The sequence below is a fragment of the Physella acuta genome, unplaced genomic scaffold, assembly GCF_028476545.2.
Source record: "Physella acuta isolate Inbredline_101_S28 unplaced genomic scaffold, ASM2847654v3 ptg000138l, whole genome shotgun sequence".
Lineage (NCBI taxonomy): Eukaryota > Metazoa > Mollusca > Gastropoda > Physidae > Physella > Physella acuta.
This window is the reverse complement of record NW_026731657.1, coordinates 1,806,172-1,822,741: the sequence shown is the minus strand read 5'-3', so window position 1 is coordinate 1,822,741 and position 16,570 is coordinate 1,806,172. Positions and strand designations below refer to the sequence as shown.

Genomic DNA, 16,570 nt, shown 5'->3' with positions numbered 1-16,570 from the left:
AATTTATTGCAAAAATTTGATTTGACTTATGAAAAATGATTTCATATGTTAAGTCTAACATTAAAATAAAATTATCTGAACTATTATTCACTATATACAATACGCAATAATTATTTACACAAATTAATACATTTCATTATGTAAATTCTTCAACAAATGCACATACAACACACATACTCAACATACACTAGTTCACATGCATATAATGGAAAAACCAATCAATATGTTATCAACACATACAGTGAACACCATCTCAATGCATCTGATTCATATCAAACCATACACTTTGAAAACATCCTTGCCCTGTCAATTCAGATGTTCAAAATCATCCTCAATTATCAACACATACATTAAAATCATCCTCAAACCTATCAACACTGACAACATCCTCACCTGTGTTGTCACACTACTTACAACATACAGTACCATACAACATAAACATATGGTCAGTTACCAATCACATATCACACTTTAGAAAAAGACTTATAAAAACCTACATTAGCACTCAGGCTAATTTGATTCACGTTGTGCAAGAACAGACAACTCTAATAAAACAATCAGCAATGAGAGGACAGCCCATACATTTTTTTAAAACAGTAACGTCCCCTGAGTATTTGAACACACTCTAGCACAAAGATCTGTTTTATTATTTGGTCTTTAAGTAGTCTATCAGGTTCTTTGTTACATCTGGCTCAATCAATATTTACAATTTTAAAAAAATTACATCTCACATTTTACCTAGAACATGCAATTGTATAACAGTAAAAGACTAAACTTAAGTATATGGATCTAGATTTTTTTCTGGCAAATGCTGGTCTAAAAAAAATCAATATATTTTAAAAACTAAAAATAACATGTTTTGCTAAATTGTTGAAAAAAAACCTGTTACATAGAAAACTAACTTATTACTTAAGTGAACTTTGAACATAATATATATATGTATTTCCACTGGCTAGAAAGGTATAGATGTTTTAACTACTGTACAACACAAATCATTCTAGATTTGAAATTTTATGTCATTTGCCTTGGATCCCATGGTTTTTATATTATTTAGCTGACATTTATTTATCAGAATTTATTGATCAGTATATAAATGTGATCTACTTAGTGAGGAAGATGGTAATTTATGCATTGATTTCATTCAACTCTAACTTTACATGGCAAAAATACATACATATCAACAGTATAAATGTATATCAATAATCATCAAAACTTTTATCATATTTTTATACCCAGCTCAATAATATCTTTGCTGGTGGAGAGTGGCTATCCCAGTATCCCAACTACGTAGGTGAATAACTATCTCAATATCCCAACTCGATGAATGTAGTTGAATGAGTATCCCAATTTGGTTGGTGAATAACTATCCCAATATCCTAACTCAGTTGGTGAATGGCTATCTCAATATCCTAACTTGGTGAAGAGCTATCCTAATATCCTAACCCAGTAAATATTCTAAATTAGTAGGTAAATGAGTATCCCTGTATCCTAACTTGGATGGTGAGTGGCTATCACAATATCCTAACTTGGCTGGTCAGTGGCTCTCCCAATATCCTTAGTATCCCACAAGCCTCTCTGACGTAAGCTCCCTCCCATCAGCAGTTCTATCAGGCTTGGTAAACACCCAAACACATCAGCTATAAAGTCACATGAACAAAGTCACCAGTCAAATCCCAAGTCACAAGTGATTGTATCAGCAACAAAGTCATGACTGCACATTCCAATGACATAAGGATGTAGAACAAAAAAATTGTAACATTGTAAAATCTATACAAAAATTATCTAGTTCACATATCTATGTAAATATGTCATTTGTCGTACGTATATACTTCAATGGCATTTGTTTAAGTCATATGTAAATAGTCAAAATATAAGTATAGAATCTATGTGTATGGCATTTATGTAAGTCAAAAGTCAGCAGTCACCCCTTATACAAATAAAATAAATCTAAATATAGCGTAAGTCACGTCATAAGTTATATAATACATCTAAATGTCATTCATAAATGTCAAATGTCACCAGGAGAAGAGAGACATGAGAGTTTGATTTGTGTTTTAACACCCTGATTAATCCAGGTCAATATAAACAGGTGATTTTCATATTTGAACAGTTGGCTATATATGTCAGGTGGGGGGGGGGGTGTGAGGTCAACATAGGTCAGTGCAGTTCAATATCAAGAAACGCGTCTAACAACAACATCGGAACTAAATGGTAAACTCCCGCTCAGAGCTGGAAGAAAGATCGTGAGACTTGGAAGACTGGCTGATAAGGTTTTGTCTGGAGCTGTTTTGTCCAGGGGTGGTATGGCCGCTTGTGGCCACGGGGGATACGGAGGGGGAGCGCGTGGCCAGCGGGGACAGGGAAGGGGTCAGGGAGGGGGTCATGGCTACGGAGGTGAGACTAGATTCGTAGCTGATGGGGGAGCGGGGGAGGGAGGGGAGGGAGATGTTCATGGTGGAGGCGTGGGTGGAGTTGCCACGACTGCTAGAGGAAGACATGGGTTGTTGTGGAATGGGAGGTGGGGGGTGCTGGGGTGGCGGGGGGTGGATGTGGGGGTGGATCCCCATGCGGGGGCTGTGATGCTGTTGAGGGGACCGGTGGTTAGAGTGTGATAAGAGTTTTATCTGCGGGGAGAAGTGGGGGTTTAGACACTGTTGCGGGGCGAACTGGGGAGGGGAGGAAGTTTTCTGCGTCATGTGACTAGTTCTGGTGGGCTGGTGGTGGTAGTGGTGGGCGTGTTGCTGCGCCTGGTGGTTGTAGGGCGCAGCTTGGTGGTTGTGGTGGAAGTGGGTGGATGGTGCTTGATGATGGTGGTGGTGGTGGTGCCGGCTTCGGCCGACCTGCAAGGTGGGGCTCTGGTGGGCATAGTCTGATACACTTTCATTGTCACTGGGTATCATGTGGCCAGGCAACGGCACGGCCATTGGCGGCGCGTTGGTGATGATCGGAGGCGGGACTGTCCTCACCTGCGGTTGTTTGATTGACGAGTTAAATTGTCTCTGAGGAACAGTTTTGATTGGTTGTTTTTTCGGCGTGACACTGTCGTCTTTCAGTTTAGCGATTTCTGAGAAGACGTGGGCAAGGGGCTGATACTGGGGTCCCCAGTCTATGAGGTAATCCCAGTTGTACGAGCCGCTGTTCACCTCCTCGCTGTTGACCACGCTGGTCAGCGACCCCACGTTATGGGTATCCGGCTCGTGGAAACTCATAACATGCAGACTGCTTTCTTCATCCGTTTCAAGGTCGGTCATTTTTTCAACGTCCGTATCCACCCCTCCTTCACCTCCTCCCTCGTCAGAAAACTGGTGCATGCTCTCGGCAGATCTGCCCAGCTGCTCCGCCTTGATCTTGTTGATGGCCTTACTTTTGCCAATTTTGGACGAGTCAATGCCAAGGTTGGCCAGGTACTCCTGGTGAGTCTGAGGGACAGGCTCAGAGAGGGTGTCATCGTCATGTTGTATGCCTGAGTCAGGCATGTTGGTCTGGCGGAAAGCCTGCGAGGAATGTAGGTAAGTGTTTGAATTTATTCGACTGATTTCTTCGTCTTCGTCCTCCGCTTCAGCCGAGCCGCGCCCGCTGGAGGCGGAGTTTTGCGACTGATCCGACACGTCAGAGGCCATCAAGTTGACTGGCCGTATGTGGTCAACAAAAGGCCGGTCTGGTAGTTGAGGGGGAGGGGCAAGGTCAATGGTAGAATCACTGGAGTAATCTTTGTCTGATTTTTTCGGCAGCCTTCGCCTGTACAAGATGATGATGATAACTGCGATGATGACGATGATGAAGATCAAACAGACAACAATAATGGCGGCTCGTACTCCATCGGTCATCCCTGTGCTGGCCATAACCTGACAACCTGAGCAGGTCCTGTCTATGGTCAGGACGCAACGAGACGTGTCCTGCTTAGACCCAGGGACCCCGGAGCTAACTTTAACTGCCAGGTCAACGCTGTCCAGCGTCAAAGCGCGCTTCTTCCTGGCCCGCGCTGGTGCCGTGTCGTGCAGTGCCACGGCCACAGTGATGTTGCCAGTTGTGCTGTTGATGGTGAAGTAGTCGTTAGGCTCAACAAACTCAAACACCAGTCTCCCTGCATCACCTGTGTCCTCGTCAGTGGCAGATACATGGCCGACAAAATCCCCAGCTTTAGCCGACCCCGGGACCTCGAAACTGTACTCCTTAGCATTCAGGTGAGGCTGGTACTCATCTACGTCCACCAAACGTATGGTCACTTCGGCCGAATCAGTGAACTGACCTCGATCAGTAGCGATGATGATTAAATTAAACAAGTACTGCTGTTTCGGAGCTTCATAGTCAAACACTTTTGTAGCATAGATATCCCCAGTAAGTGGATCAATAGAAAAACTTTCATAATCCAAATCCTTTCTTAAACTGTAAGTGACAATCCCCATCTCACCCCCATCTCCGTCACTGGCGTGAGCTTGAAAGACAACCGTGCCATTTTCGGAATTTTCCAAGATCTCTTCCATATAATGCTTGATTGGAAACCGTGGCCAAAACTCGTTGACGTCACTGACTAATATATCCACAGTGACAAACGCTGACAGACGGGGGGAGGTTTTGGGACATGAACCGCAGTCAACCGCCCGCATGATGAGACGATGGGACGACTGGGTCTCGTAGTCCAGGTGCATTTTCTCCATGATGAACAGCCCGCCCTCGTTGCGAGGGTTGAAGAAAATTCCTTCGTTGTTTCCAGACGTGATGAAAAACTTGACCTCAGCGTTGGGGCCAGAGTCGGCATCCGTTGCATTCACGGTCAGAAAGATACGCTCTGGGGAATAGTTCTCACTCAGGGTGATGGTGTAACCGTTTTCTAGAAAAACCGGAGGGTTGTCGTTTTCATCGTCCACGTAGATGATCACAGGGATGGAAGCATTTTTAGGAGGGACCCCTTTGTCCGTGGCTACAGCTGTCATCTCATGCTGGCGTTTGGTCTCGTAGTCCAGACCGCCGTTGTAGAAGATCTGCCCGGTGCGCTGGTGGATGTAGAAGAATCTGATGCCAAGGCCTACGAGTGTGTAGTTGATCTCACCGCGGTAGCTCAAGTCATTGTCCACTGCGGACACCTGTAGGACTTGGACTCCCCTCTGTGCTGACTCACTAACATGGGCACTGAGGGACAGAGAAATCAGTTGTTAGCATTTACAGTAGATAGAATGTTTTGTGAGGGACAGAGAAATCAGTTGTTAGCATTTACTGTAGATAGAATGTTTGGTGACGGACAGAGAAATCAGTTGTTAGCATTCACAGTAGATAGAATGTTTGGTGAAAAATACAGAGAAACAGAGAAATCAGTTATTAGCTGTTACGGTAGATAGAATAAGTTGTGAAAAGTACAAAGGAATAAGAAATCAGTTATTAGCATTTACTGTAGATAGAATGTTTTGTGAAAAATACAGAGGGACAGAGAAAACAGACATTAGCATTCATAGAAGATTAAAGAGTGGTTAAGGCATCTCATTGTTTCTATAACAGAGAGGCCAATAACTGTGTCATGCTTTTAACATTTTATGAATTGATGAAAATTAGCTTTTAGTTACTTAAAGACTTACATGTAACCAAGGAATTATAAACTTAAATAGTGGAAACATTACATTTAATTTCCACAAAATTAGATACCTCACATGTATTTAACAATTTATGTATTTAGTAATATATAAAAAAAATTAACAGTAAAAATGTGTGGACTACGCTTACATGTAATTAACATTGGCCACAAAGGTAGGTGGGAACTTGTTGACATCCGTGATCTGGATGTGTACGGCCACCATGGAGGACTGGGGTGGATTCCCTTTGTCCCTGGCCACAACCACAAACTGGATGATGGATTCCCCAGCCTTGAACATGATAGTCTTGTTGGTGAAGATGGTGCCTGGGGTTCAAAGGTCATAAGTTTTAGCCAAAATAAAATGGTACAGTATCTTTTGGAGTTAGTCCAAGTATAATGGTGCGCATGGAAGCATTCACAATAAAATCATGTAATTCTAAATAACTTTTCATTATAAAATTTTTAAAAAATTGAACTATTTTTCCTGAGCTAGTTTCCTTTGATTAGTGTAACATTTCTAGCTCATTTGAAATATCTAATATAACAGTAAACATGCTATTAAATATAACAAATGTAATCAGTAAAATGTTATTCTAGCATTGGCAAAAATTAAACAATAGCCAGTAGCCTATATCATGGCACAACAATTTTGTTGGCCAGTCTAGGTAGACAAGTTAATACATTTGACAAATTTAATCAGTAAAATGTTTTTCTAGGATTAACAAAAGTTAAACAATAGCCAGCATATCATGACAACAATTTTGCTGGCAAGTCTAAGCCTACCTTACATAACAGTCAGGATTGATGAAAGAGTGAAAAAAAGGAATATAATTTTGTCTTTTAAATCTCTACCTACCATCCTGTTTAGTTTTGTTTTTAAAATAAAAAAGTATTTTTGTGGTATCAAGAATCTTCAAGGTAAACAAAGCTAAACCTGTTGAGTGATGAGCACTCACCAGTCACTGGGTTGATGGTGAAGCTGTCTATCTGTGATGACCCCATACTGTAGACTATTTCAGCGTTTTGTCCAGAGTCAGCGTCAGTGGCAACAACTGTCAGCACCGACTGGTTGGGGCTGGTCTGTTCTGGTAGCGCCACCTATAAAAATATTTACAGGATGTTACACTATATTTCATGGGATGGAGTGGCCTTGCGGTAGAGAGCTGGACTGCTAACCCGCAAGTCTCGAGTTCGAATCCGGGTTCAAGTCAATAGAACGTACCTGAGTCCATCCAACTCTGATGGGTACCTAACTCAAGTTAGGGTAAGTAAAGGCGGCTGGGCATAGTGCAGAGGTCACAGAAACAAGTGAACTCTACTTCACTTGCCCCGTAGACCGTCAGGTTTGAAAGGGAACTACTTTTATTTACACTAAATTACTCAACACAGGTCTAAAGACTTAAGGATACAGTTTTTTAGCACTTAAAATCTGCAGTTTTAAAATCACTGGGATCTGACTTAAATGTAAAACAGTGACCAATATTTCAAAATTACAACACAAGGTCACTAGATGATTAAAGTCTGAATATCTATTATTATTCTATTACAGCTTTCACAAAAATACTCTACAGATCAAAATTAGGTGCCTCTACTATTTAAATAATTTATTCCTCCCCCCATCCCCAATACTGATTTGGATTTCTCTATATTTAAACTCTGTTGCCTCCCCTAATGGTAGAAGTACAAAAAGTACAATAGCCGCACCTCATAACTCTGGTGGGAGAAGACAGGAGCGTTGTCATTGACATCTATGACATTCACTGTTATCCACATCACACTGGTGTGGTCTGGATCACCATCGCTGACCTGCAACACAACACAACATCAGTTCACACACTCAACATACAAATACTGTTTCACAGCAGACGTAACAAAACACAACATCAGTCAACATCCATAAACTGTTTCACAGACTCAACAAAACACATCAGTCAACATCCAAAAAGTATTTCACAGACTCAATAAAACACATCAGTCAACATCCAAAAAGTATTTCACAGATTCAACAAAACAACATCTGTCAACATCCAAAAAGTATTTCACAGATTCAACAAAACACAAAATCAGTCAATATCTAATAACTTATTCACACAGTTTTCATTCAACATCAGACACTATCTTTTATCATCTCAACATCATTACCTGAATACCAACGTTGTACACCGACTTTTTCTCATGGTCCAGTGGTTTGGCCAGGGTCAGACGACCAGTGGAGCTGTCCAGACTGAAGGTGTTGTCAGGGTTACCATCCACAACAAAGTCGTACACCAGGATAGGGTTCAGGTCCACATCATTGGCTGTTGCCATGACGATGGAGTAGCCAACCACTTGGTCTATACAATACAAAGTATGTTGAGTTATTTAAAATCTATTGATCTATTCAATTGGTCTATTTATAAAAAGTGCCCTTAATGATTAATATATTGAACAAATTTTTCCATTGGACTTTTACATGATAGCTTTTTAAAAATGTTGATAGTTGTCTAGAAACAAAACATTTAATATCTGCAGATAATCACAGCCACTGATAGTGCAAAAATTAAATTAACGTCAGCATCTAAATTTAACCGTCTTATCCAATTAGCATTAGCTGTACTTGAAAGCATATTAACTATACATATTTAAAAAAAAAACAAATATAAATATTTTACTTATTAAAGCTACTGGTAAAAAAAACTCTTAATATATATATATATATATATATATATATATATATATATATATATATATATATATATAAAGGACGTTGGAACCATAGATTAGTTCAGATCCCACTTACTCTCCGTGACATTCTGCGGTGGAATCACTGGGAAGTGTGGCGGGGAGTCATTCTCATCCACTATGGTGATGATGAGCTCGCAGGAACTGGATCGGGATGGGACACCTCTGTCCCTGGCTTCAATGATCAGCCTGTGAAGACACAAAGGGAAATGGTGAGTCCAGTGGTTCTCAAACTGTGTTTCATTTAACTATTATTAGCTAGTGGGTGACACAAAGTTAAGTCTTTGGGAGACACAAGTTAAAATGAAGAGTCCAATAGATCTCAAAGCTAGAAGGACATAAAACTTGTTTTTCATGAAAAATCACTATAAATAACTGCTGAAACTTAATTGAATACACAATGTTAAATAGCTGTAAATATCTAACATAATATCCAAACAATAAATTTAATATAGGGTTACGACAAATGAAAAAGTGTAATGAAACTAGAAAAGTAAAATGATTTTCTGTGATGGAAAAAAAAGCGCCAAGTTACCTGTAACCTTCTGGGTTAGCCTGAAAAAAGCCAAGTTACCTGTAACCTTCTGGGTTAGCCTAAAAAAAGCGCCAAGTTACTTGTAACCTTCTGGGTTAGCCTAAAAAAAGCGCCAAGTTAACTGTAATCTTCTGGGTTAGCCTAAAAAAGGCCAAGTTACCTGTAACCTTCTGGGTTAGCCTAAAAAAAGCCAAGTTACCTGTAACCTTCTGGGTTAACCTAAAAAAAACCAAGTTACCTGTAACCCTCTGGGTTAGCCTCCCTGTCGAGTGACTCCGCGTCCTCGCTGGTGTGAACTATTCCAGTGTGTTCCATGCTGATCTGGAACACCTGGCGATCATTCCCACCAATGATGGTGTATATGATTTCCCCATTCATCCCACTGTCAGCATCACGGGCATACACCTGGTAGATAAACATTAGGGTAAGTAACAGCTTCAATAAGGTGGCCAAAAAGTTGCGCAGTGGAAAACTGAGCTACAGATAACTGAGCACGAAAAAGTGCGAAAGAGCATTTTTGTTTTCTTAAATCAAGGATTTGTAGACATTAATAAAGAGTGAATACATGTACAATGTCACATAATAAACACATTTCCACAAAATATGACAAAATTAAAGTGTGTTTGTATAATTAGTATAAGCGCATTTTTCTGTTTAGGCAGTTTCCCCTTGCAGTTTTTCAGATTTTGGTCATTTTTCTGGGAACTCTTTAATACACAGAAAATCACCTTGAAGATACAGATTAGGCTAAGTAACAGTTTTAATTCACAGAAAATCACCATGTAGATAAAGCTTAGGCAGAGTACAAATTTCATTTATATAAAAAGTTTCACCTTTTCAAACCTGACGGTGGCATCTGAAGTAGAATTCACCTGTTACTGTGACCTCGGCATACGAAGAGATAGTGTGTTCAGCACTTTACCTAGCAGTCTTTACTTTTCCCTAACGTGAGTTAAGTACCCATATGAGCTGGGTGGTCTCAGGGACACCCTACAGTCACAAGTCAGGAATCTAAACCTGGAGACTTTTCGGTTAGCAGCCACACAGCTACAATAAGACCACACAGCTCCACCATTATAAGGCTCAACTAACAAAAAAACCACTTGTAAAAACAAGGTAAAAACAAACGTACTTGTGTCACATATGTGGCGGTGTAGGCTGGGTTGTTCTCCCATATGGCAGACACGTATCTGGACTGTGAGAACCTGGGGACGTTGTCGTTGACGTCAGTTAAGTTAACCCACACTGTGCTGTAGGCGTACAGACTCCCGCTGGTTGCCATGACGATCAGACGGATGGATGGGTTTGTTTCATAGTCCAGCCGTTGTGAGTTCTGCACTGATATATGCCCTGGAATAGAGAACAGAGATGGTAAATACTTCTAGCGACAAGAATCTAATTAAATGATACATCACCATAACATTTACCTATGTTATCAATACATTTTTAAAATGAGTATACACTCTACTAAACTATAAACAGATACAAAAAATTTTTTTTTTAAATTACATACTCTGATCAACTATAAACAGTTACAACAATATTTTTTTAAAAAAATGTATACTCTACTAAACTATAAACAAATACAAAAAGAAGGTCAAAAGAAAAAAACATTTCTATTAAAAAAAAATCTGTAGTCATGACAACAGATGATCAGGTCATAATAACACACAGGAATAGGTAACAAAAAATTGGCCATGTAAACTCACCTGTGCCGTTAATTTTAAAAGCTCCGTTTTCATTCCCACTGGCGAAGCTGTAAACTGCAGTGGTGGAGGTGGGGGGGACAGTCTCTGTGGCCACCTGGACCACAGGGGTATTGACCGGGGAGTTCTCGTTGATCTGTGCTCTGTACTCAGGTGAGGTGAAGCGGAACGTGGTGCTCTCAGGTGAGCCAATGGTTATCTCAATCACACCTGTGGGTGTATAGGGGATTAATGGCTTGTAATTAGATCATGTGGCGTGAACGTGAAAAAGCTTGTATTACAAATGTATATATAATTTACAGATAATCTCAAGATAAGATATGATATAATATTCCCGAGTTACATTAATACAAATCTTCCCATGTTCAGTTATGTACTATATAAATAACACATCAACTGTATAGAGGACAAATGCAGTATGTCCAAGAAATCTCGAGAAAAAAAGTATCTCATTCCAATGTTAAAATAGTGTAAAATATTATGTTAACATGATAAAATATTTGCATTAAACATTTTAGACATTCTACATGAGTGATATGGTAGCTTTTTGTTTTTCCCAATATATGTACAATAAATGTTCACTGATTTCACAAAAATGTGGACATACTGTATTTGTCTTCTATACATCAGATATGATTAATCAATTGCTGTACAAACATATTTGTGTAATGTGTACATTCACCATTACATATATCATCATAGTAATTCTATACTCCTACACAAAGAAAAATGTAAGAAAAGTAGTTTTCTGAACTTTGTAGTCCACGTGGCAGGTGAAGTAGAGTTCACCCGTGCCAGTGACTACCGAATATGAAGGGATAGTGTATACAAAAACATACACATTAAAAAAAAATTATATTCATAGTTACAAAGATCCTTAACAAATATTTATCAAGACATAAAACCAAAATATGGAAAAGAACAGTAGAGGAAGAGGCTAAGACAGCTGGGCTCACCAAGGCACAGATAAAGGGAGCCGCCCAAAACTGAGTCTGCTGGACATGTGTAATTGCAGCCCTTTGCACCGCAGGGGCCGCAAAGGAAAGATGAAAACCAAATAAGTTATATTAAAAAATTAAATAAAAATCTGTAATCTAAATCAACGACAAGAAGACCATGCCGGGTCAAAGATTCACTGACCCGTGGAGGTTAGTCTGGATGATGCTGGGACAGCCAAATCTTTAGCAATGACGTTCAGCCTGTAGCGTCCAGGTACTGTAACTAGGGCATCACTTGTGAAAACCTCACCGGCTGAGCTGATTCTGAAATACTGAAGAATAAAAAACAAAAAACAATAGATGAGCAAACTTTACGCTAATTCTGAATTACGAGAATTATTTTTTTAAATATGCTAGAGAAAAAATATTTGATAAGTAAACTTCACGCTAATACTGAACTATGAGAATTGTTTTTTAAAATATGTTAGTGAACAAATGTATCACAAAAACATTTGATGAGTAAACCTCACGCTAATACTGAACTACAAGAATTGTTTTTTAATCTGAAATAGAGGAACTGAAAAACTGTTTATGTGAATGTACAGAAATTCCTTCTATTTTGAAAATACTTTGAATAAAATTTGCTGTAGTGTACATCTTTCTATAAATCTATGTATATTTAAATGTTAATTTGTAAACTATGCATAACAAATAAAAAATAAATAAAAAATTAAATATTCTAATTATTCAAGAGTTAAATCTATTATTCATAACTTTCAACAACAGAAAGATAATAATAAAGCCTCATACCTTAGTAATGTTGGAAGCATTGTCCCCATTGTCCAGTGAGTACTCCACCGTTCCATTGACCCCCAGATCTGGATCTGTTGTGGACACGGTCAGCACAAAACTGTTCTTGGGGGTGGTGGCATTGAGCCTGGCGGTGTACGGAACCATGGCGAACGTTGGAGCGTTGTCGTTGACATCAGTCACCGTGATCTGGATGCGGGCTGTTGTGTTTCTGGGTCCTGAACTGCCGCTGTCCGAAGCCATGATTGTGATGGAATACCTGTCCACTTTTTCCCTGTCAAACATTCTGAAAAGGCCAAAATAATAATTGTTTTGGTTATCGTCTTATCCACAGGGATCTAACGTTTAAATCAACAATTTTTATGGCACTACTAAACAACAATTTTTTTTTTAAATTTATGTTTTCCATTTGTATTTTGTAAATCTATTTTTTTTTTCAATTTAATTTTGTAACTAAGTGTCAATTTAAACAAAGGCCATGGTGTCTAGTATCGTAATTGTCATACAATACAATTTTATTTCACATCATCGAACAACAAAACCAATATTAATTAGAATTTCTTATTAGTTGGTTATATAAAATAATTGTTCAGATATTATCTAGATATTTTCAATAAAATAAAAGGATAGAAATTTCCTGATACAACAACATAAAATGAGAACAAAGCTTTTGTATACTGACACAAATAAGACCAAAATTTTCTCGCACATGCATACAAATGAAACCAAAATTTCCCTGTACACCAACACAAATGAGACAAAAAGTAAGAAATAACACCAATTAGAAAACAATTTCTGATACACAAACACAAATGAGACAAAAATTAATACAATACACAAATTAGAAAACATTTCTGATACACCAAAACAAATGAGAAAAAAATTCCGTCGCTCACCCGCTGGTGTAGATAACACCAGTAGTGCTGTTGATGTCAAAAAGTCCACCCGTTTCATTCCCCAGGGAGTACATGACCCGCCCATTTTCATTCAAGTCAGGGTCAGTGGCTCGTACATTGAGTACAACTGTACTGGGTTTGATGTCCTCTGGTATGCTGGCAGTGTATACCTGGTGGCAAAGGTCAACATTATTTATCATAGACAGGTAGGCTACGCATTTTTATATAAATCATGGTTCTCACAAAAAGAGCTAGTATAATCAGTTGTTGATGTATAAATCCAATAAGAGTTAAATCAACTTCATAAGAATATTTTAAAATCTGCTAATGATGTGAGAAGAAAATGTATACATAGCTTTTAGAAGTTTAGAATGTATTATATAATAGATTAATTTTAAATAGCAAAGAAGGCAGGTTTAAAATTGAAGAAAAATGCAAAAGATCTGATGGTAAATTACATGCCCAAATTGGGGCATAAAGAGAAATTAAACACCAAGCAATTAGTTATATAAAATGACAACTTCTAGGGAAGTTATTAAACTTAATACAAATGGTAGCTGCAGTGAGGTTTATGCAAATAGTAATAAAACTGGTAGTGTTAGAGTCCTTACAAATTCAAGACAATAAAAGGTAATTTATGAAGATAATAAAACTATTGTTATTTATTACTTTTTAAAAAAATAATAAAAACTTACCACTTGGTCAAAGCTGGGACTGTTGTCATTCTCATCCAACACAGTGACAATAACGTAAGCTGTGGCGGAGAGGGGCGTGGGGCCATGGTCCTGGGCGGTGATGGTCAGGTTGTACATGCCGATGGTCTCCCTGTCCAGGGGTTGGTTTGACAGGTGACCATGTTGAGGGTCAATGATGAAGCTGATGGAATCACCGCCTGCAAATAAAAAAAAATTGTTTTAATTTTTAATAATTAGTGATGAAATTATTATATAAATTAAGACTCCGAAATCCACACATACAACAAACTAATCAATAATTTAGTGACTTGTAAGTGATTACAAGATCAACAAACAGTATTTTTACTAGTTGATCATTAGAGAGAGATAAAATCGAGTTTAAATGTGGCTACTGCATATGAAATAGTCAAGAGATCTTTCAATCAGACAGAAGAGGGTATGCCTAAAAACATATGGAAATAGGCAAACAGGAAAGAAGAATCAGACTGAAGAGGGTATGCCAAAAACATATGGAATCAGACAGAAACCGATGTCTCTCTCTCACCTGTGATGGCATAAGTAACTCTGGCATTTTCCCCCACATCGCGGTCAGTAGCCACCAAACTTATCACAGAATTCTGAGCTCTGTTCTCCGGAATCTCCAGCCTGTACGTCTGCTCCTTGAAGATGGGAGGATTATCATTGATGTCCACCACTGTGATGACCACCCGGCAGGTGCTGAAGTAGAAGGGGTAGGCCCCGTCCTGGACGTAGACGGTGATGGTGTAGCTGTCCCTCTCCTCCCTGTCCAGCACAACTGTGTTTGTGATCTGGCCAGTCTTTGGGTCCACTGTGAACCTGTCCCCCACAATACCACTGGGTATCTGGTAGGTCAAGGCTCCATTGAGACCTGTAAATGAAGATCCAGAAATTTGATGTTTGTTTAAAATTAATATTTTATTATTTAAGCCTCAGTAGTCCAATTATTATTTTTTAATTAAAAACAACAAAGTCTGGGGAGTTGAGCATGTAATATTAATTTCAATATGATCATAATAGGCCTACCCACAATTCTTGAAAAATAATAGTCACACTACTAAGTTTTTAACGATATTGGAAAATTAAAAGGACTATGTTTTTAATGCAGAGATAAGAGTAAAAGTCAAAGTGTTACAGAATTAATTATAATAATCAAATAGCAATGAGGGCCTCGAGATAGATCAACACTAATATTATAATAAGTTGTGTCAAAAATAAAAGTTAACACTGAGTCAAGCTATAATAGTCTATCATTACACAAGAAAAGTTTGTCATATTATAAAATTTAGTTGTGGTGCTTTAAAAGTATGTGACCATGATTGTAGAACTCTGGCGTTACGCAATGAGTTAAAGGACAAACTGTCAGGGATGTTACCTGTGTCTGCATCCGTAGCTAGGACAGAAATTACTGGAGTTTTCACAGGCGAGTTCTCTGTAATGTTAGCATGGTAGGTGGACTGTTTGAAAACTGGGGAGTTGTCATTGGCATCTATCAAGGTGATGTACAGCTGTTTGTAGGTGACCAGTTTGGGCATGCCCATGTCTTCAGCACTGATGTTTAGATTGTAGCTGGCTTTAGTCTCATAGTCCAGTGCATCATTCAACTGTAGAGAACCTATAGGGAATATTTATAAAGACAATTAGATTATTACATCATTCAACTGCAGAGAACCTATTGGGAATATTTGAAGACATTAAGACCTGTTCATCATTCACAGTAGAGTACCTATAGGGAAAATTTCAAGACATTTAGACCAATACATCATTGGACTGTAGCTACCGTTATTTGTTTATATTTTTAGTACAATTGATGTTTATATGTTCTAAACAATATAGTGTACATCAAATGCTGTAAAACTAAAGGAATTATTCAAGGGATTCATATTTAGATATAAATTTATCACAAAAGACCAGAGTGAAATAATACTACCATGCCTAGCAATGTCATCGTTTAAAAAGTAGTATTAGTATTGTCATTATGTTTTTACAAGAGGGTGAATCTAGTTTGTGCATGTTTATATTGTCTTCACTAGATGTGATTTCCTTATTTTTATTTAACTTATTTTCAAAGAAGAAACTAAGGAATGTTTCAGCAAATGAGCCTTACATTCTATTATAGACAGCATGTTTTTAGACTAGCCCTAAAATCAGAGATTTTTAAAGACTGATGTGAACCAATCGGCCAGAACAGTTTATAAGTCAAGTTACCTGTCTCTGGATTCAGGTAGAACCTCCCGTCCTCATTCCCGGACACAATCCTGTACCTGACCAGGTTGTTGCCGCTGTTGTCCACGTTAGAGTCCTGGTCAATAGCCACTAGCACCCTCAGGACAAAGCCCACAGCCTCGTCCTCGGACACGCTCAGGTCAGGGATGGGGTCGAAGCGCGGGGCGTTGTCGTTGACATCCGTGACGAATATGATGGTGGTCATCTGCGAGGAGAGTGTGGGGGACGGGCAGGCGTCTTTGGCCACCACAATGACAGAGATTTGCTGGACCTGGGGAGGTGTGAGGACAACTTAATTAGAATGGTCATTGGTAAATACAAGCCATAAGTAAAATAAACAGATAATCAAGAATTATATGCCAGAAAATTGAAACAAGGAGGAAGTGGCGCTGGGTGGGTCACACACTACGAAAGGCTCACACAAATGTTACACGCCAAGCACTTGAGTGGAACCCCCAG

General features: G+C 38.8%; 1 protein-coding gene across 1 annotated transcript in view; it reads right to left on the bottom strand.

The window, feature by feature from the left end:
• Window positions 1-847: 847 nt before the first annotated feature.
• The window catches only part of LOC131935224 (protocadherin-16), a 74,032-nt gene continuing 58,309 nt past the window's right edge, over window positions 848-16,570 (bottom strand). The window contains exons 10-27 of the mRNA XM_059291596.1: window positions 16,094-16,382; window positions 15,261-15,500; window positions 14,412-14,756; window positions 13,868-14,064; window positions 13,173-13,342; window positions 12,277-12,562; window positions 11,669-11,798; window positions 10,532-10,738; window positions 9,955-10,172; window positions 9,061-9,227; window positions 8,945-8,963; window positions 8,823-8,842; window positions 8,346-8,476; window positions 7,709-7,899; window positions 7,271-7,372; window positions 6,523-6,664; window positions 5,716-5,890; window positions 848-5,130 (exon numbers count right to left, since the gene is read on the bottom strand). Of these exons, the coding sequence (XP_059147579.1) occupies window positions 2,205-5,130; window positions 5,716-5,890; window positions 6,523-6,664; window positions 7,271-7,372; window positions 7,709-7,899; window positions 8,346-8,476; window positions 8,823-8,842; window positions 8,945-8,963; window positions 9,061-9,227; window positions 9,955-10,172; window positions 10,532-10,738; window positions 11,669-11,798; window positions 12,277-12,562; window positions 13,173-13,342; window positions 13,868-14,064; window positions 14,412-14,756; window positions 15,261-15,500; window positions 16,094-16,382 (5,955 nt within the window). The 3' untranslated portion in view covers window positions 848-2,204. The remainder of the gene's footprint in view (window positions 5,131-5,715; window positions 5,891-6,522; window positions 6,665-7,270; window positions 7,373-7,708; window positions 7,900-8,345; window positions 8,477-8,822; window positions 8,843-8,944; window positions 8,964-9,060; window positions 9,228-9,954; window positions 10,173-10,531; window positions 10,739-11,668; window positions 11,799-12,276; window positions 12,563-13,172; window positions 13,343-13,867; window positions 14,065-14,411; window positions 14,757-15,260; window positions 15,501-16,093; window positions 16,383-16,570) is intronic.